General features: G+C 41.8%; 1 protein-coding gene across 1 annotated transcript in view; it reads right to left on the reverse strand.

The window, feature by feature from the left end:
• The window catches only part of ERN1 (endoplasmic reticulum to nucleus signaling 1), a 32,450-nt gene that overhangs the window by 3,157 nt on the left and 7,621 nt on the right, over nucleotides 1-21,672 (reverse strand). The window contains exons 2-18 of the mRNA XM_041409170.1: nucleotides 19,941-20,052; nucleotides 11,479-11,512; nucleotides 10,463-10,535; nucleotides 9,757-9,829; nucleotides 8,526-8,648; nucleotides 7,812-7,913; nucleotides 7,134-7,395; nucleotides 6,452-6,530; nucleotides 5,586-5,748; nucleotides 4,649-4,767; nucleotides 4,131-4,322; nucleotides 3,297-3,552; nucleotides 2,538-2,628; nucleotides 2,028-2,217; nucleotides 1,431-1,530; nucleotides 770-969; nucleotides 416-563 (exon numbers count right to left, since the gene is read on the reverse strand). Of these exons, the coding sequence (XP_041265104.1) occupies nucleotides 416-563; nucleotides 770-969; nucleotides 1,431-1,530; nucleotides 2,028-2,217; nucleotides 2,538-2,628; nucleotides 3,297-3,552; nucleotides 4,131-4,322; nucleotides 4,649-4,767; nucleotides 5,586-5,748; nucleotides 6,452-6,530; nucleotides 7,134-7,395; nucleotides 7,812-7,913; nucleotides 8,526-8,648; nucleotides 9,757-9,829; nucleotides 10,463-10,535; nucleotides 11,479-11,512; nucleotides 19,941-20,052 (2,317 nt within the window). The remainder of the gene's footprint in view (nucleotides 1-415; nucleotides 564-769; nucleotides 970-1,430; nucleotides 1,531-2,027; nucleotides 2,218-2,537; nucleotides 2,629-3,296; nucleotides 3,553-4,130; nucleotides 4,323-4,648; nucleotides 4,768-5,585; nucleotides 5,749-6,451; nucleotides 6,531-7,133; nucleotides 7,396-7,811; nucleotides 7,914-8,525; nucleotides 8,649-9,756; nucleotides 9,830-10,462; nucleotides 10,536-11,478; nucleotides 11,513-19,940; nucleotides 20,053-21,672) is intronic.

Here is a 21,672-nt window from a genome sequence, read left to right on the forward strand (position 1 = left end):
TCTATGTTCTTAGGCTGTAGTAAAATGTAAAATTTTGTAATTTTATAATATTTTGTACTTCAGAAATTCATTATGGTCTCTATTTCCTCCTGTCCTGCTAGTTCAAGTGCTGCCCTCACAGATGTGCTGGGCAATCAACAGAAAGACTATCAAAGACTAAGAATATCAAAGTTCAGCTCTCTCTTCCCTTAAATACAGGAAATAACTTCACAATCAAGATTGCAGGGTTCCAAATTGTGTATTCCAGAGTTGCCCTGGGGCACTAACTCCAAGAACTTTAGCCCTTTACTTCAGGAGGACCTGAGTACAGCTTTCATCTCTGCCAGGCTGGGAGTAACTGTGGGCCTTGGTTCTGTCACTGGTGCTGGTGTTCAGCAGCCTGGGCCCTCCCTGACCCCTGCAGTGCAGTCCTTACCGTGCCTCCCTGCCTCCAGAGCCTCCAGGCTGTATGCTCCCAGCAGGATGTTGGCTTGCCGCTGCAGGGACTTGCCAAAGGGATGGCCACCTTCAGACACCACGTAATAGAAGACACAGCCAGCTGAAAAGATGTCCACAGTGTATGTCTGCAAAGAAACAGCCTTCACTAGCACTGACATCTTTTCCCCCTGAAAGCTCAGATTCTCACAGGGTGGTTATTTTGCATCTGAGAGCAGAAGGAAATTTTCCAACTCGCAGATTTGAGCTCAAGGCAGCCTGGAGGCCCAGGCACCAGGTGTGCCTGTTTCAGGGTCTGCCTGGTCCTGGGCAGCCTGGGAAGGTGAGGACTTACAGGGTTCTCTTTGCAGTCTTCACTCAGCATCTCTGGGGCGATCCAGCCTTCGGTGCCCGGCACGCCCGAGCGGCGGCTGAAGCTGTGCCTGCCCACTGCCAGCTTCTTGCACAGCCCAAAGTCTGAAATCATGGCTTTGACTTTCCCGTGAGCGTTGGGCATCGAGATGAGGATGTTGTGAGGCTTCAGGTCCCTGTGGACTGTGACAAACACCCATTTACCCACTCAGGCAGTCCCAACAATCTTTGTAAATTTTTAAGTGGACCTTTCACAAGGCTGAACCACCATTCATGAAACCAAAGTCATAACTTCAAATTATTTTCACTGGTAATTTCTTTTTTTTTTTTTTTTTTTTTTCTATTCCACCGTGTTTTATACGACTTCTATCTAAAAACTTCAGCACCCTGCACCAACATTAAGGACTTGCCTTAGTACTCCAAGGCTGCAGAATGTTGCAGGGACAAGGCCAATGTCAAATCATAGAACCACAGAATGGTTTGGGTCTAAAGGGACCTCAAAGACCATCTCATTCCCTCTCCCCCGCCATAGGCAGGGTCACCTTCCAACAGGCCAGACGAACAGTATCAGACCAGTTGCTCTTTATTTTACAGCTAAGCAAATGTAGTTCTCCATCCAGTCCTGAAAGGAGAGGCATTCTTACCAATATTCAGGGAGTGCAGGTAAGCCAGCCCAGATGTTGTCTGCTGCAGGAGAGTGATGGGTTGTAAGCCATGGTGGCTGAAGGCCTTCTGCTCAACATACTGCAACAGAGAACCAGGACAGTCAGCCACAGCACTGCTTAGAAGCTGCATCAATAATAAATCCATGCACTTCACCCACAAAAAGAGATGTGACTGGATAATTTGTGCTAGCTGGTAACACAGAGCAAAGAGCTTTTTTTTGGCTGAAGGTGATGATCTCTAAAGTCTCCTTCAGAGCTAGAATTCTGTATAGCACTGTGCTCCAGAAAGAAGAACAGTCTTCAAATTCTGCAGGTAGGAAGGGGAGGATGACTAGAAGGGAGTCCTTCACAAGAAGTTAAAAATCAAAGGACAACAGCTTCTGTCCATAAATCAGTCCAGGGTTAGGGATGTCTTTCTACAGGTCTGAAAACACCCCTGTTCTAGGAACATGGAATTGTCACTGAGGTGACAGTGGGAGTAAATGGAACATCCCCAGTGCCAGGCACTTCAGCAACTTAAGCTGAAGGGAAGCGAAGGCCTTGCAGGGGGCAGGTGCTGGCAGGCCTGTGGGTCACCTCCTGCAGGGTGGCAGCGCACAGCTCGATGGCGATGTACTGGAACTGCCGGTCCCGCTCCGTGCAGAAGTAGCGGATCACGTTCGGGTGCTCGTCGGACTCGCGCAGCAGCTGCACCTCCCGGTCTGCGAAGCTGAAGCACTCGGGGAGAATCCTCTTCACTGCCACATCACGGTTATCAAAGGAGCCCCTGCAGCCAGGGAGGGAAGGCACAACAACGCTTCACACTCTGGAGCCAGGGCACGTACAGAAAACTTGACAACAGAAGCCATTGTAGAGGCCAGTGAAAGCATTTCCTGTGCTGGAAGCAGGTACATTTGGCCAGTAAACACTTCTTAGGAAAGTAATGAAGTTTTTGCTGGTGAAGAAAATGCATGAAAATATTCCAGACACAGGCAAAAAGTTTCATTTCTGTTCATAGTAGATTTGAGGGGTGAGGGCTTTTATAAAAAAAAAAGGACCTAATATAAACACAACATTGGTCTGTTTAATGCACACATTCTTTTCTACCTGTAGACAATTGTCCCTTCAGCACCATGTCCCAGTACATCTTTAGGGTTAAACGAAATCTTGCCAACAATCACTCGGTTTGCTTCTTCATCTGAACAAGAAAAGAAGAACAAGCACTGGTTTAAGATGAGGCAAGGCAGCCTTTTACAACTGCATGGGCTTTGGGGCCAGTCTGTAAAAGTCTTTTAGTTCATGTTTAAATTTAACACACATATGATCAAAAGAAATGAGTATGTCCATATTGTCCTCTGAGTAGGCAAATAGCCTGTGGTGACCCAATGAGCCAACATCAAGAATCAAAACACATTTACACACAGCTTATGGCTCATGGCTGTGAGAAATGAGTGGTTCTCAGCAGCCAAACTCTTTCTAAAAGCTGATGTTGCATTTAGGAAATGCTGGCTGACAGTGGAAGTGGGTTTAGTAGCCTTTGAAGGGACAATGAGTGCACAGGAAGACCAGGCAAGAAGATTGTGCTGCCTAATCCCCATTTCTTGAGTCCAGTTAATCATAATACGTGTTTTTATTGAAATGAGTATCTCCCTGGAATGGCTGCAAGTGACAGGAACACAATGCCCTGGGCAGCAGGAGCCTGCAGCTGGCTGTTACAATCCTGCTGAGGTGCAGGGCTCAGCTGAATGAGGAAAATGGTTCTTTTCATCTTGCTGAGCTATGAAGTATCATCAATAACTATTCTATTGTACCATCACACAGACTGGGGAAATGAAAACACAATAAACCACACTAAGTCAACTTTACCTCCCTCTTCTTGCTCAGTGGAGAGGCAGCTCCCAACATCAGATGTGGAGATGTTGGAATAGGCAGAGTGGTTTGAAGCTCGGGGGGACAGGTTTGGGGTGCTGGCAGCTGAGCTCTCCGTCCGGCCGTACGACGCGTCCAGGAAATCTGCCTCGGGCGGGAGCTCACCGGGAGCACCAAAGGGCAGCTTCTGCTGCTGCAAGAGCTGGATCTTCTCTTCCAGCTGATGCTGCCTCTGCTGCTGCTGGTGGATACTCTGTGAGAAGGGATCTCAGTGAAGATTTGGCAGTCAGGTAATGCAAGGGAACTCTACAGCTACTGGGGAGCTACTTCGAAAAGTTGGGAGCCAAACTCTCCTGCCCTGTCCCTGCCAACCACACAGGTTGGGGAACATTCACTCACAATTTGTATTTCATTCTGGACTTCCATTACCAAGGTGAGAAATCACATGGCTTGGTTAAAAAAGCTGTTACTAGGTTGACCAGGAGTCTTTAAACCACAGAAGGACAAAGGCTTTGATTCAAAACCTGGAAAACCTGAAGGTGGTTCAGGTGAGGAAGAGAGGAGCAAAGCCAATAGAGCTGAGATCATATCCAAAAAGAGTGATACCTACAAAAACCACAACTGGTGGATGGAAAAGAAAACCTCTCTGGAGCTGACACATATCGCCAGAGAAATCCCTGTTAAATCAAACTGGTGCCTTTGCCCCCAGTGCACATTTGTGAAGAGGGAAATATCCCTGCAGTTTGTCACAACTCCTGTATCATTTCTGGGCTCTACAACATTCCTGATGCTCCCAACACTCAAGAGCACATCAAGCCAGGTCAGCATTACCATTGGGTAGGTGATGATAAAAGCCACCCAGCCCACAAGCAGGAAAGTGCTGAGGATGATTGTGGCCATGTCCTTCAGCATGGAGTCCACTGGAGCCTCTGGCCGCGGGATGGGCCGAGCAGGAGACTCCTCGATGTCCTTTGGAGCAGCTGGAGCCTCTTCTGTTGAGGAACCTTCAACAATGTCAATGACCTGAGGCAAAGAAAGCTCTGTCAGCTCAGTACCTCTGTGGGGAATGAGGCATTCACAGCCAGACTTTTTGCTATTTCATTTTTAGTCATTTCTAAACCTACCAAAGTCAAAGTTTGCATGTGGGGGGAAAAAAAAAGCAGCAGAAAGCCTTAACTCTGAAACAAGGAATGACATTTCCTCATACCAGTGATTGTATGTGCTAAGTACATGAACATCTGACAAAAAATGTGAAGCAATTCCATGCATTTTCACTCTGTGTCCTTCCCCAACTTTCACTCCTTTATATTCTTCTCTCATGCAGTAAGAGAATTATTCTCATCACAAACCTCTTCAATAGTGGCTTTCTCAGAGTCAGCTGGAATCACATTTTCAGGCCTCTTTGGTAAGTTGCTTGGGAATTTCTCCAGGATCTTTGTGGGGGCAGACAACGGTGTTTCATGGTGCCCTTTAAATAAAACACATTTGTTGAAACAGAAAGTTGTCCTTTTTTAGGAAAGATATCCTTGATTGCAGCATATTTGCTGAAGAGTGAGAACATCACAAAACATGATGCTCATGTATGGAGCAGGAAAGAGAAAGGAGAGGGAAAATGGAAGGCAGAGGTCACTGAGAGCTGCAGAGGAACATGAACTGCTTCAGGGAACTGCCTCACATGCAGGAGAGAGGGTATTAGCAAGGAAAGGGATCATGGGAAGAGAAAGATGGCACTTTAAAAAGCTGAAAGTTGTTACACACTGTCCCTGCCCCAGAGCTCCTGTTACATACATCACTCAATTATCACCAGTCATCACTTAAAACTGAACCTCTGACAGTTCCTCATTTTTGAAGCAAAATTGTAAATGCACTAAAAAGTCAATTCCAAAATTCAGGGACTTGGGACACACAGGACAGGCTGATAATTAATAAATACCATCTTCAGCCTCTGTGTTTTAATCCATTTCCAAAATGGAGAAAACTTGACTGTCTGATCCATATGATGACAATTAAGGTAACAGCATGCACAATAAAAAATCCAAACGGACCCAAATACAGTATTTACAGTAAATAATAAATTACTATACCCCTCTCTGAAGGAGGGGGCAAATAAGGAATAAATAACTTTCCACACAATGGAGCACTTCACCTGGTCACAGAACAGGGCAGGAGCCTTGGGAAAAACAGAAGGCAGGTGGATATGTAACACATTATTTTATATGTAAATGAGGATAAATTAGGCACTCCAACTAGAATTCAGTAATTATGGCCAGGCAGGGCCTCCCACACCTATCAGCAGCCAGTCATTCCAGTAGTTGAGCTTGTGCTTTTCCTTCAGCCTGCCTGAAAACTTGACATCAGTGCTGGGCGTGATCACGCACTCGCCGCTGTCTTCAATGGTGACTCCTTCTGTCTTTGGCCCCTCCAGCAAGGGAATGGCACTGCCACGGGGCTGCAGAGAGATCAGCGTTACAATTACTGCTACTGTGACCTTCCAATCTCTAAATAGGCAACTAAATTTAAAAGCTGGAGGTCAAAATGGGTGGGCAAGCAAAGACTACTGGCAGCAAATTCACTGTGAGTAAACACGGCCATAATGCCCTTAGCAGCTGCTTCCACAGCCTTGGACATTGGACCTTTTCAGGGACATGTTGCCTGGGAGATGAGATTACTCTTTTTTTTGTTTTCCTCTACAGTTAAGCAGGATCTGTATTTCCTACCTGGCAGCCACAATGAGCAAAACTATGATGCAGTTTCCTGTCTGTGGGGAGTTACTTTCATGAGCAAACCAGCAATTTTAACATGAACCACAAAGCACCAACAACAGCAGTAACCTCAGGCCTGCTCCTGCCTGAGCCTGCCTGGCACAGTTCCTGGGAGCTGCAGTTACTGCTCTGCAGCATTGCAATCATTCTGGAAGTATGGTCTTGTATTCTGTGGTTGTTAATTGTTTCAGAAAACACTTAGTTTGCTATGCATTTGTTGATAAAAATCTCAAAACTCTCAAATTTCTGTAGATGTACAGTCTTCAGTGTTTTATTTTCTATTTTAATTTAATATAATTCTATGCACAATTCTATTTTAACCTTTCTTCCCAACCCAGGAAAGCACTCATTTCAGAAAGGCACTTTCCCACCCAGCAGCTCCCCACTTACCACGACAGTGACTCCCTCGTGCACCATGGAGGGCGACGCGTACAAACTCGTGGAGTATTTCCCTACGTACAGGGTGGGGCTGCAGAAACACAGCCACTATTAGCAGCAGGCAAATGGAGGTGTGAACATCTCAGCTAAAACCTGGGCAGCACAACCCTGCAGAACCAATGCAGGAGCTTCCCAAATTATCAGTATTTGTATCTTGAAAAGCTTTGATCTGTAAAATTATTTGAAGTACTGTACTGCTGTACTATGAAGCCTTTTTTTTTAATAATGAAAGCATTGTCAGTTCATTATTCCAGCACCATCGCTCATTAAACATAACTCATGTCCTGTTTCTGCATTTTTCAATAACTGGCATTTGCCAAAATGCTGTGCACCATTTTTATAGTGTGAAAGGCTTCACGTTAGGAAAACCAATTTAATTCCACATTGTGAGAAACTATTCAACATAGAACATCTGATAAAACTTAGGAATATGCACTTTCTAAGTTTTTTTTTGGTTTGGTCTCTGACCTTACACACTAGAAGATCAAATATTATATAAAAGAACATCTGGAGAACTACAAATGCTTTTATGCATTCTTTTCATCATGCTGCAACTTGTAGCACAACCCTTAACTGTTCTGTTTAATGACAAAGCTCTCAAATGGACAGTGAGAACAGCAGAATCTCAGCTCACGTTAGTTTGCTCTTGGTCTCTGTTTCCTTTGGGAAGGGATATTTCCACTTGGTGATGTGTCCAACCTCCCCAGACATGAAGGTCAGGTAGCGCAGGGTCTCGATGCCCACGTTGGTGTGCAGGACCTTCCTCAGCCCCTCTCGCTGCCAGATGTAAAAGGCCACCACGGGGGACGCGTAATTCTGGATCCAGAGCACGTCCCCAGAGTCGCTGTCCACGGTCACCACCAGCCCGTCCCCGTTGGACACGAAGTGGGACATTTCTGCAGTGCACAAACGTGGGGAGGTTACCTGGATTCTGCGGCTTTAACACCGCACAGGAACAGCTCCACGCTGCAGCCACCACCACACCTCTCACTGCACAGCAGCACAGCAGCACAGGCTCGCCCACAACTGGGCAGACACAAGTCCAGCTGCCATTCAAGGGCATTGCGATCACGTTGTGCACCACACTTCAGATTTGCTGCCTCTCCTGCCATTTCTCACTGATTTTAAGGAATCACACCTTCAAGTCCCTGCTGGACTCAATTTACTGGAAGCTACCCAACAGGCTTTAGATATTGCAGTATGTGATGGATAAAAATGGGCAGAAGTACATGCACCGCACAAAAAAAATCAGAATATTTTTGCCTATATACAAAACTCCACCGCAGGAGGGAGACAACAATTAAATTCTTACTGTATTTTATGTCTTCATCAGGCAAAGTAGCTGCATAATCAAAATAGGTGGCATTCCATCGCAGCTCCTTCTTTTTGGTGTCATACATTGTTATCGTGTACTCTGTTAAAAAATATACAGTCTGTGAAGCAAAAAAACCTATAAGAGAATAGAATCAATCTTCTCAAATCTGAGACACTCCTCAAACACCACACAGCACTCACTGCTGTCAGCATTTCATTTTCCCAACACTATCCCATGTAAAGGGACACACTGACAGAGAGGTTAAAGAACAAGTCTGTAACACTTATTCCTGTTTCTAGTCAGCACCTCCATGGTGTTGGTCTAACTTTACCAGTTTACTTTATTTAGCACACTGCACTTGTGATGTCAGTGGATCTGCTCTATTTCCATCTTCTTTAAACACTTTTTTAAAAGCTGTGTGTTACAGAACAAACAGCTCACAGCTGGTACTGGAATACACCATTAATTACAATATAAATGCCACTTTGTCAACAAGAAGAATAATGGACCCACTGCCAAAGTTTAAAAAACATTATCTCTCTGCTGCTGAAGTTAATAATTCTTTTGTGTACAGTCTAAAATCATAATTCACAAAAGTTTTTCCAAGAAATAAACTTGAAAACCTGAACTGACCACAGGATTATTTGTTATGAGCCTAAACTTTAAAAAGCAGAATTTTCTTTTAAACTACAGGAAAAAAAAGCATATGACCTGTTCTCCCAAGATACAGGAGGGATGTTGATGGGCAAAGACTTTCTGCAAAAGAGGAAGTCAAGGTCTGCTGTTTCTCCCCGGTCATGAGGTCAACCACATACCAAATATCCTGCTTTTTACCTGAAATCATAATTGAAGTCACATTACCATTCAGTTGGAAAATGTGCACTTTCATTCAGCTTTTCAGGCTTCTTTTTTCTTTAGTAGACTCATGGACTTAGCACAAATAAAGCATTTTTAATAAAACAGTTTTTCACAGTCAGGCTTAGGTTCATCACTTAGCACCACTGGCCAATCCCAAATACTGACCACAAACCCCAACCCCAAATACAATATTTAGAAGAGTAAGTACTATTGGCTGAATGATTTTTTCACACATAAAATCTAACAGAGCTCTGAGTGCAGCAGATCCCAGAGCTGTCAGACGAGGAGACTGAAGTGCTCATGGTGAAAGACAGGAGGTGATAAAAAAAGTGAGGGTCTGCACCTTACAAATTGCTTAAGAATTGTAATCTAAACATCCCACTCAAGACTATCTGAGCCATGGCCTTAAGAATTTCTTTGAAGTTAATAAATGTATGTCATATTTAGAAGCTTCAAATAAACATTTTTCTCTCATTTACTGGCAAGACATGAAGCAGAGAACCAGAAGGAGCTTTGGCCCTTCAGGAGATTTAGAAACCCCAATACTGAGCTCACTCTGATCTTCACATATTTTACTGTTGTGATAAGTAATAACTGTCCTTTCTTCTCCTTTTCTCCTCCCAAATCCATCTGCAATTAGAATGAGTCAGGATAGTGAGCAATAAATGTATTATTTGTACTATAAATGAACTGACTGTATGTCAGACAATGGAGGATGTCTAACTGTGGTGCAATGGGATTTCTAATTTTATCCTAATTATCAGGTAGTCAATGACATTTATAATCATAAGAAGATTTCAAGTAGAAGTTATATTTTGTTGAGACTGCATCTCAAGAAACAAAAGGTCCCCATACAGGCATTTGACTGCTAAGATATTTACTCCTTCAGGAAAACCAATTGGTTTTAATCATCTCACAGGAACTGCATTCTACATTAATCAGATTTTCTGTTACCAGAAAGATTTATGAAAAATCATAATTAATACCCAAAATAAGGCCTATTTCCTTCAGTCTGCCTGGCAGTCTTTACATTTTGTAGTTGCTGAACATCTTACAATCTAAAGGAGATAAAATTTGAGCTCACCCATGTACAGGATCCCATCAGAACTGCGACAGGGAGATGCCTGCACCAGCTCTGGGATTGTAAATGGAAGTTTCTAGGGAAAAAACAAACAAACAAGCAATAATTGTATTGGTTATTTCTATTATTACAATATCTGAGAATCCAGCCAGAATAAATACTAAAATATTTAGCAATGCCCAAGTTCCTAAGGGAAATCATAGCAACTAAGAAAAAAATCTTGTAGGAAGCCAAACATTTTATCTGATTATCACCACAAAGTTTAAAAATGAAAGTCAAGCATTAGGCAGTAGCTATGGCCTACATGGATTGGTGACTAATTTGAAAGGTTCAGCATTTTTGTTTGCTTACTAAATCTTATAAAGACCCTCTAAAGGGGTTAGCACAGAGCATTTTAGAAATGTATCTGGGGAGAGTGACAGATCTGATTAATGTTATTTTGGGTACACCTTTCCCATCAAATCACACAGAGATTATTCAGAAGTTGGATAGCAAAACATAAATTTTTAATTAACATTATTTTAGCAAATAACAGAAAATTCGTACATGGGAACAAGATGTGGTGTTGATATTTTCAAGTAGAAATCATTTCCTGACAATTACAAGGTGACAACATTCTGCTCTAACAAAATAAAAGTATGTTTTCCTTCTGCAAAGGCATGAGGTTGACTGGGACACTTTTTAGGAGAGAATTTAAAAATACACTTACAGTTAAGCCTTCACTGTTCTTGCCACCAAGCGTGTACAAACTGCCATCATTTGGGTCTGGAAGAAATGCTGGCCTAGGATTTAAGCAGCAATTTTAAATGATAAAATGTACTGTGCTTCTCATAGAGCAGGAAAGAAACTGTGGTCAGTGCTGGCTTTACAGAGAAGTTCATCTGACATTAAATTTTTTGAAGTTTAATTTATTAACTGTGAAAATTTAAAAATATAAGGAAGTTTCAGAACTGATAAAACATAAGACCCTTAATGAATTTGAATGCACAAAGATCCAAACGTGGCAGGCAATGACTCAGGTGAAAGCTTTTAAACTAAACCCACAAGCTCTTAAAATGACACAGATTTAGAACAAACCCACATAAATAAACAAAAACAGAGAGCGTAAGGAAGGCAAGAAACAATGGAAGAGTTTCCAGAATTAAGTAAATTTCAGAGGTAAAGGGATCCCTACACCCAAACTACACAAAGACCCCAAACTCACTCAAATTCTAATGTCTGTGGTTCTATGATCAAAAAAAGAAAGGATGCCACCACTGACTTCAGAGACAAAGTTCAAGCCCCACATTTTCTAGCTAAATGTGAAGCTGCTGCAGGGACCAATCTAAATTTACAGCTTAAGGATGTCATTTGCAGATTCTGGTGGTGGTGGTTGCAGTTTCCTGTGTTTCAGTTTCTAATCTGTTTGAGGGGGCTAAGTAGAGAACCCAGCATCAGTCCTGGCTCTGTCACTTCCCACCTGCCACTCGTGGCACAGCTCACAGCCCTGATGTCCCAACCCAGCCAGGGCTCCAGAGAACAGGCTGCAGACAGGTTGTTTCTTCTTAGCTGTTATATGTAGCTAATTCTATCCTTTTATCTGTTCCCCATACCACCTTAAATGGCCTTCTGCAAGGTGTGCAGCTTGTCTAGAACACAGATGGCTTTGGTTCAAATTAAACCAAATTTCAAGATGAAATTTGAAAATCAAACAAGCTGTAAATGAGATAAAGGAAACAGACTTACTCTTCCACATGGATTGGCACCTGGAGGACAGGATCTGCAGACACAGAAAAAGAAAAAGTCAAAATACTAGCAATTCAATCCCTTGAACTCACCAGATACAGGATCAAGTCAGGCCTGCAACATCTTGCTCCTTTTAGAAAGGCTGATTCACAGTTTGAAAGTAAACTCAGCAGCCTCCTCTTGTTCCTGGAACTTGGTTCATAAAATGGGAAACTACAAAGCACTTGAGAAAGTCTTCTGAAGTCCTTTGTTTGGTTTTACCAACACTAAATACCTCAAAATTACTGAGAGCTTACAAAATCCTAAATCACAGAATTTTCACTCCTGATGCAAACATCATAGAGGTATCCTGATTTATAAGACATACTCTACAATTTCCAGGACAAACATGTGCTTATTAATGGGTATACTGGAAGAAAATACCTCAGAAGCCAAGAGGATGCAATCCTCTAAGTATCTCCACTTCCACAAGGAAAATCAAACTCCACTGGAAAAAGTCTGAGCAAGAGGATGAAAAATGACAAAGCAAACATTGTTTTTCACCTCTTCAGTCCCCATGCAAACATCATGATGCAACAGGAAGGAAATAAGAACAAAAACACTGATGTTTTGACAGCCTTTGACTGGGAAACTGGCACAGATTCTGGGCAGCCTGAGTGTACTGGGATATCTGCAGAGCTAAGCAAGGCAAGGACAGGAAATTCAGGGCTCAGTACCCAGGGCTTACAGAGTCTGCACCACTCTGCAGGGCATGGCACCACACCAGCTGCTGGGTTTGATGGCAATGGCCTGCAAGGATGACCTGGTTTTACAGGGATTAAAAACTCATAACCCCCTACCCAAGCAGATCTCTGGCTGCAACACAGCTGAAAGCAGCAGCCACCCAAAGAAGCACATTTAATGCCACAGACAGAAAGAAAGCAGGATATGAGGGATAACAGTACAGTTATCTTTATTTCATTGATTTCTTCTTACAACAGTAAACAGTCTCAGAGCAGCTTTGCTCAAAACATAACTACATGTAATTTTTTTCTCTTCAAGCCTAAAAAATGTTCCAGGATACATTCCCAAAGGCATCAAAATAAACTCCATTTAATTCATTGAGAACCCAAACACACATCAAAGGCCATAAGAATAATTAACATTCAAACAAAGGAGCTTAGTGACTCATCTTCTGTATCTGTCTCTACAGACCAGGCTGCTTAGTCAGACCTTTTATTGCATTAACTGCATCAAGCAATTGATTTCTATCCCTTGTGTGAAGAAACTGGTTTCAGGATATGTTGGGAGGGATCCCCCCCTCATTGATTATATGTCAATTATTCCTCAGTGTTTGCTTGAAGTATTCCACATGCTTTATAATATGTAATACAACACATGGTGACTTACATCATCAGCATTCCATCCCTAGGGAAAAGCAAGAAAAAAGCATTTTTTGCCCATCACATACAGTGGATTGACTTGAGCTGAGCTGCTGGGTTGAACTACTAAAGGCAAACTGAGACCAAGTTGATAGGCTCAGGGTATCCCTAAATCTGGCTGAAATTACCTAAAAGAAGAGAGACATTAAAGACCAAAGGCAAGAGGTTTTGTAATCACAAATGCTTCATGGGAAAGGAATGCTCAGTTTTGTGAAAGAAACAGCATCATGAATCAGAGCAAGTGACACCTGGCTCAGAGCAAGCAACACCTGGCTCAGTTAAGTAAGATTTTAAACACTACAAGCATTGCTAAAGGCAAAAGCCAAATAAACCTTGTAAGTCTCCTGATGAACTGACTACACTGAGAGTGTCTTACATGGTAAGAAAATAAACTCTCACCTGTGGTGACAGTGACTATTGTGAGACAACAGCAGCTCCACCAGCAGCACTGGAGAAACTCTTTCCTATTCCTAAAAATGACCTCAAATGATCACGAGGAGTAACAAAGCTGCACAATTTGTTTTTGAAGTGACTGCATATTTATTGTTTAAGTACAACAATGCACATTTTCTATAAAATCACTTCCTAGTCAATCTGGGCAAAACGTGAGATTAACTAATATAAATAGTTTCTTGTCAGAATAATCTTCAGAAATGTTTAATTTTAATTAAAGGACTGTTTTTTCTCTGAATTAAATGGTGGTGTGAATTTATATGAAATTACAGTGTAAAACCACTACAATCTGAATCAATCTCCATCTTTGCTAACTCCAGTTACTGGCAGGACACCTCAGCAGACCAACAGGGAGTGGGATTGCCTCAAATACCTCAGTATTTCAGGGGTCTCTCAAACAACACTGAGGAAAATGTGAACAATTACAGGAAATTCCAAAGGTAGATTACGGTTTGTCCATGACATTTGCAGGAGAGCCTGGTTAGTCATGCTTCCCTAGAGCTCCCTCTCTATCCTGAAAATACAGTGGAGAGGAGTAATACAGCAAAGCATTTTTGGGCTAATAGCTTGTTTTTACTTAATTTTCTAAGACTGGGCAATCTATTTTTATCAACCAAAATAAAGTGCTCCCCTCTGATGCAGTTAAAGATCTGAGAACTTTTGCATGGTTTTGTTGACCAGGCAGTACCACAACAGTGAAAGGATACACACACGTGTCTGTGCAATAATTACTTGCATTGAGCTTTTATCCCTCAGCTTGTATTTCTGAAAGCTGTTGTGAAAATGTCACTTAAAGCAGTTTCCAATATCATCAATAAATGTCTTCTACACTTTAAAAAACAATGCCAGAAATCTCGTGAATGTCTCTGTTTTGCAGTGCTTTTCTGAAGCACTGCTGCCTATCAGATGACATGGAGGAGTCTTATGGCAAATCCCAAGCTTTTCAGTGTGTACAGAAGTTTCATTGTCATGAAAGTCCTTGAACTTCTCTTTAGTACCGTGTGTTCAACATCAGGTACTTCATCAGAAATGAAAAAATTCCTGCTTTCATTTGATTTCTTAGTAACTGAAACTCAATTTATGAGCAAAGATAAAAAGCTAGTAGATAGATTAAGTTAAAACAAAGCAGCAGGAATTTTTTTAGTATTTAGTGGCACATGAACCAAAACACTGATTGTTCTGATGGCATCCTACACCCTGAAGTGTTGTGTATGAATTGTTAGAAAGCTTTTACAGACTTTTGATTCATTTCCACGTATAAGACTCTTCACAAGGATGGAGGAGTTAGTTTTCTAAAGTGAAAGGAATTCTCCTGTCACTACTAGCACTATCCACCTGGAAAGACAGGCTGTGGAAAGCCATTTTTCTACATTTTCAGTTACTGAGGTGATGTAAATTTTCTTATTTTCTTAACACTTTCATGATCTTGAACTCAGGCTGTGGCTCTGCAGAGATCCTTTGAAGACAGACAATAAACTCTTCACATTCACTTTCATGTGGTTTGGGACCTGTTCCAACCTCTATTTCAAACTTTGTTTTGAAATAAGAACTTACTCTGAGATAAAAAAGAGAATCTTAAGTTCAATTAATTGTTGCCAGTTCTTACAATAGTTTTATATGCTTGAACACAGACCAGCAAACGAGTGAGCCCTCTTGTGACTGAAGTCACCTTTTGCTCCACAAGGGACCAAACAGAAAAAGTTCTTGTGAAAGTCAGAGCACGGAGTCCTCCTCTCCTCTCCAGCTGCTACCCACTCAAGTGTTGACATGCTGGGACTGAACCACGTCACCCTGCTTTCAAAACTCCCTGCTGGAACTGGGAAAGTCCCTCTAACAGGCCTGATGTGTTCCAATACCAACAGTGGTGACAACCACTGAACAAAGCGGCAACTATTTGGTACTGGAACGCAAGCTGGACAGAAAACGTGATAAAACTGAAAAATACATCTTCCTCTCCCTCAAGGTTCCATCCCATGTAGCAGGGAAAAGCCAAATTCTTGCAAGGTCCTACAGAAAGCTTTTTCCACTTTCTAGACTAAGCAAACAGATGTTAAACCAACTCTGGAGCATGGTAGGGGTGAGTTAGGAAGCAGGACACCATCCTGTAAATATCTCCAGTGCTGGAGAGAAGATTGAGTTTTCTATAGATATTTCCATGGGTTTCCAATTTTTTATTTTTCCTGCAGCCTCCACTAAGACAGATTATGTTACTGATTCCTACATTAAAAACCTGCAATTCAGCACACACCAGCTTTATCTTTCTGAACTGGTAACATAGCCTCTGTTAGAAAAAAAATTGTAAAATAGCCTTGTTAAGGAAAAAAAAAAAAAAGAGGAGATTGATCCTACATTGTAAAGATTTATTCTAGAACTCTAAGTGTTTATTTACAAGTACAGCAGTTACTAGAAACCTGTTAACATAATGTCTGCCCAGTAATTTGGTAACTTAGTTGGCTCTATTCCACTTCCCCAAAATGAACATTTTGACCTGGCAGCAGGGAGATGTCCCAATCCAGTTTTGGTTGCATCATGGCCAGAATATATTTGTGAGTGGGCAGAAGTGTATAACAGGTTTCAGATGGTTCTGACCCACACTTTGCATACATATATGGAAAAAAGCCTTATGAAACTGTACCCATACACTAAATACAATGCATTTGACTTTTCTCCATATTTCACAAATACATTGTAAGATAAATTTGCCCTTTGCCCAGACTCTGAGTATTTTTAACATACAAGATAAAGATAAAGTTGCATGTTGTCATCACTGTAACGTGCCCCTAGTGCCAATGACTGGAAAGGAGAAGTGGGAGGCTGAAGCAGTGAGTAAGTCACTGCTCCACTGGAATGAGCTGGAAAAAACGGTTTCCTGCCCTGAGGCCCTACCACAAAGTCTGGGCTAACGGGCCAATTTAAACCCGTCCTCATCTGCTGCTGCAGGGACAGCAAATGAGGCTAGAGACACAAACTGCTCTGGAATTGCTGAAAACAGTACTGTTCTACAACTGTTTTGTTTTGACAATCCTTATTAATTTACAGCTATGCACAAAGATATTATTTCTTGCGTGGGAAAAACCACTGTTACTACAGCAGGACCTACAGACCTCAGACTTGCCCTTTAAAATCTGTATATTGGATCCCATAAATAGATAGAATCTTTATATCTTTGTCTTATCATAAGAGCCCTCTAAAATCTACAGGTTATGAGTGAGGTGTAGGAAATCAAAACCTTTTAAGTTGATTGTGGGCCATCATTTTTTTGACTGCTACAAAGAACTGAAGATCATAACAAAATTTCTGCTGGCTCTAAATGAGGATCCAAATCTGCATATATTAAATGTTCTTCTGGCAAAATACTTTAAATTAGTTCTTAAGGGAAAGCTTTTAAGGAGCTGGTGAATTATTAAAAAAAAAAAAAAAGAGAGATGTCTTTGAACAATACAACAGGACAGAGAGAACAGAGGAACAGCCTGCCCAAGAATACAGCTTGAAACACTGCAGCCTTAGCATCTCAAATTCAATATTGTGTTCAATAAACCAAGCTCTTGAGTTAACAGATACATACAGGGTGAGTTTTACAAAGATGTGAGGGAACAGCACAGTCTTAAAATCACACTCTTAAAGCTCACACTGAAATCAGAACTGTGAAATAAAGTCTGACAGCATGGAGGAAAGCTTTCTCCAGATTCTGCCTTGCCAACAGGTTCTCATGACCATCTCTTTCTCTGTCCACTTGCATGTAAACACAAATCTGAAGGGCTGCACCTCTGTACCTTTCAAAGAGGTCTGTAGGAAATGACAGAAGTTGGTTTATTTCCATCAGTTTTGGGAAAGAGGTTTCATCCTAAGGAACCTTACTTACTGAGGATGCTGACCAAGTATCCTGCTAGGGGCAAGTGCAGAAAAGGTGGGAGCCCACGGGAGCCTGTCCCACTGTCACTGAGGGTGACAGCTCCTGGTATTGATCAGGGGTGGCAGCAAGAGCCTCATTCAGGCACTGATGTGAAAAGGGAGCCACAGCCTTTCCAGAGGGAGCCTTCTACACCAGCTGTTTGTGTGGGGTCACAGCACAAGCAAAGGAGCCTCTCAGAAATTACAGGGGAGGAGGAATATGGATTTTTCTCTAAACTTTCCAACCATTTGCCAGCTTTCCAAGGCCCAGAAAATGAGCAGCATCAGCTACCTGCTCACTGAAAAATCCTGAGAGCTGCCAGAGAACAAGACCCATTGAAGCCAACAGGAAATGAAGATTTTAAGCACCCTCAACAAGTAAGTCCACAGTCTCATCACATATAACCACAGGGACACAGCTTATTTCTGGCAGTGGAAAGTCCTATTCCTAGCTGACCTAGTTTTTGCCTGCTTTATGGGCAGCACAACTATTCTGACTGCCTTTCTTGTCAGCACTCCACAAAGGAAGGAAACCCAAACATGTTATTGTGGTGATAATCATTGGCTCATTTACTCCACACACCTGAGATAAGCTTCAGTGCTAAATGAAAACAAGCCACACATAGCAAGATATTCATGTTTGTTTAAGCACTGCTGATAATGAACATGGCCTTGGTTTTCTTCCCTAATGAAAATAAAATGTACCTGAATTGCCCTTTGTTAAATACCTTGCTGCTCAAGTGCAGTAATAAAATGTTCCCTTCCTGGTGAGTGCCACTGCAGTGCTCCAGGTGACCTCCACAACTTCTCAAAGCACCTGAGCTACAACACATGGTTTATCTGCTGTAATCAGGGTAAAATGGCACCTGCAAGAGCAGTGTTTGCAGTGCAGGCAGCTTCCTGCCAGGTAGTCTCTGTTACAGCACCAGCATGTTGCTGACAGAGTGCATCCATCTACTGTGTTTATACATTAATATTAATAATGAATTCTGCACTATTAGGACTCTCCAGGGGTTCAGCACAGAAAGCTGAATGGGCTTTCATTTGTTTCCAACACTGTCTTGTCTGTTGGGCCTCCCACCCACAGGGTGACCACCAACAAATACAGATTTGCAAAAAAATAAATAAACCCCCTCCCATTACAAATTCAGTAGCCAATTTATATGTACAGGCCCTTGCTCCATGTCCATTTAACTCAGTTAACTCAGGAGGCATCTTGGAACACTGATACCTACCACTAACTCTTCTTTCATTGATCCCTGTGTGTTGCCCTATTACACAGAAATAAACTAAGGAGCAATAAGTGCTTTGCAAAAATTGAGTGAGCACAACTCATGTACATAAGATGCAGAAGTTAACAGCAGAGAGGAAACAAGAAGTTCCATAAAACTAGATTATCCAGTCTGGCAGTTCTACAGAACCAACAGGAATTTTGCAACAATTCTTTTTTAAACAAGGGAAGTTCCTTGAGCAACACTCTGATCAAGATCATTTTCGTTACCAAAATGTGTTAATTTCTCCTTCAAAAAACCTTTTGCCACTTACTAAGTGTGGCTGCAGAGCAATGCCAGTTGTGATACCCTTCTAGAAGATGACTAGGCAGGGTATGTTTGTGCCACTGGAATGACAAAGAGACCAGCAAGTTTTTCTTAGCCTACAGCAGCACTAAATTGGGAAGCTGACAACCTGCTTTTAGGCAGGGCTGTTTAGGAAAAGGAGGGGTCTAAATTTAAACAGGAGATGGGAGAAACCAAGATCCTTCAAGACAATACTTGGCTTAGCCTTTTCTACTCTAAGAGCTACAAAAGCCTTCTTTGCTCATTTAAAAAGTTAACTTTTTGTCTGATAGATCTGCTTTCAAATACAAATGGCTTCACAAAGAAGAACCACTGCTTGGTACTGCAGACACCAGATAGGCACAATCCATTTCCCACCACTTCAGCTCAACTACTAAACTGACAGGCTTAAAAACAGAGGACAGAATGATGCAGTCACTGACTCCTTCCATTTGACCCTCTAATTTATTTCCAGAAGTGAAGGTGCTACTATCACCTCTGCCATACATAATCAGAGTCCCACTAAACAAAATTTGCTAGTTTTGTTTACAAATACTAAATTTTTCATAAAGACAGAACTAGCCCTGCTCAGTAATTAAAATTACAAAATCATTTCCGGTCACTGAACAATGTTAAATTCCTTTATACAAGTAGAGTTCTTTTATTTAAAAAACTGTGTGTTCCTAAATATTTGTTATGGAAAAATCCCCAAGGTTTGCACGATATGCACTGCACCAGAGAATGTAGGGTATTCCAGAGACAGAATCATGCACTCCCTCTGCCATCAGTTCCACAAGCTGACACATTTATTCTATTCTATGCTTGCTTATATTGCAGTCATTCCCATAAAACATGACACCTACCGATTATACCACCACACCTTAAACATCCAGGGGGAAAAAACCAAACAAACAAAACCCCCAAAAACCTACAAAACCTCACATAAACCTGAAAAATACCTTCAAGTGAAATTATGAACATGGACATGACTCTAGAAACACTGTGGCTTAATTCTGGAACAAGAACAAAATTTAAAAAGAAAATAAAGTATGTACCAGATCTTAAAATAGTTGGAATTGCCAATTAATTTGACTGTTATTTCTGCTATTGAGTAGAGGCCATCAGGACACCTCCTGCTCACCTTCTTTTAAAGTCCACTTGATTGCTCCTGTCCTCTTGCTGACAGCGTGCAAACTTCCATCCAGGGTTGAAACAAACAACAGTGTTTCTGGCACAGTTACTGAGCTGGTGTTCTGAAAAAGAAAAACCAATATGATGAGTACGATTATTTACTACAGAGTTTACTCGTCACTGTCAGACAGTACACGGGCTAGAACATCCCTTCTTTTAAATGCACAGACTGAACAATTTTCTTGCCCCTTTGAATTCAGTGATTTTTGGTTTGGTTTGGTTAATTTGCTGTTAACACTATGGATGTTACCGTGCTAAGTTCCTCTAGAAACAGACTGGGATATGCTTTAACTCCACCTCCATTTTCAATTTGATATCAAAATCTTCTTGCACTAGAATTAGGAGAGACCAGAGACAGGGCTGGTCTAGGAAAGGACTGACAAAAAGACCATGCAGTAAGTTATGAAGAGTGGGGGAGTTCAGAGCAGCTCAGAGAACCCACATGTCAATGTCAAAGCCATTCTCCTCACAGGTACACAGAAAATACTCTGCCAGTTCAGTACCCTAGGAATGAAGAGACATTGGCTGGGTAGAACCTGGATAAATACAACTGAACAATGACCAATAGCCTACTGTGGCTGAGACAGATGGAGCTGCAAGCATTGTCAGCTGCCTCTGAGCAAGGCAAAATATTTAGGATAGATGCAGTTTAAAGGCTGGAGAAGATCCATACTGGTAAATCTCTTAATTGTGGTTTTATACCTCATGTCTCCCAATACTTTCTTCCTGCAGTAGAGTAAAGAACACTGTTAAGGAATATGACCCATAAGGATGAGCACATCCACAGGCATCTCTGAGAAAGCAGCTGCCTGCAGGGCTCAAACCTCCATTTCCCAATCCAGTTCATTTTGCCCCTGGGGAGCAGTTTGGTACCACTGTCTTACCTCCAGCCCAAGCAGGTTTTGAGCCTGGCCCTTGCTGAAAAAGGAATTTTATGAAAAGGGTATATCACACAAACACCAAGGACTCAAAACTATGCAATTATTGCAGGAACTAAGTCCGAGGTGTTCCATCACACAAAGCAGAACAAGCATGTTAATTTAATGCCTGCTCTTCTCTTCCTGCCTAAAGATGATCCCAGACATCCTAAGACTGACCCATTTCTGTTTTCCAGGGCTCAAGTAACTTTTCATTTGCAGGCTGTATCTGCATTGCTCATCTGCGTGACACCTGCCACACTGCAAAGTTTCACAGTTAAATATAGTTCTTAACCTACCACACAAAATGAAAATGTATTCATTTTACATAATTAGTGTCTTCAATGACTTATTGTAAAAACCAATTACTGGTCATGTTAGAATTACCGCAAAGCAAAATACTTAATTGCCAAATTAAAATACAAGGAATAACTTTCTTTGAACAGCTATATATTTTAGTGCAATCCAACTAAAGCATTAAACTTTCAGGCAAAGCACAGAGCTAAAAGGATAATATAACAAGGAGATCCTGCCACATGCTGCATCATTTCCCTATAAAATACACAGCTTCTCTGATGTTCTCCCTCAAAGCCCTTCCCCCCTGGCCCCACCTCAGGTCTGTGTTTAAGCACTAGTTAGCTGGTACTAAGTAGCCAACACTCGGGTTGCACCTATAAATATTGTACATGCTTCTTTCCAGTCATAATCAGCTGGAGCACACAATTGTAAAACACACAGTGCAGGAAAAAATGGAAGTACAAGTCA

The sequence above is a fragment of the Onychostruthus taczanowskii genome, unplaced genomic scaffold (genome assembly GCF_017590055.1).
Source record: "Onychostruthus taczanowskii isolate IOZ18803 unplaced genomic scaffold, ASM1759005v1 scaffold30, whole genome shotgun sequence".
Lineage (NCBI taxonomy): Eukaryota > Metazoa > Chordata > Aves > Passeriformes > Passeridae > Onychostruthus > Onychostruthus taczanowskii.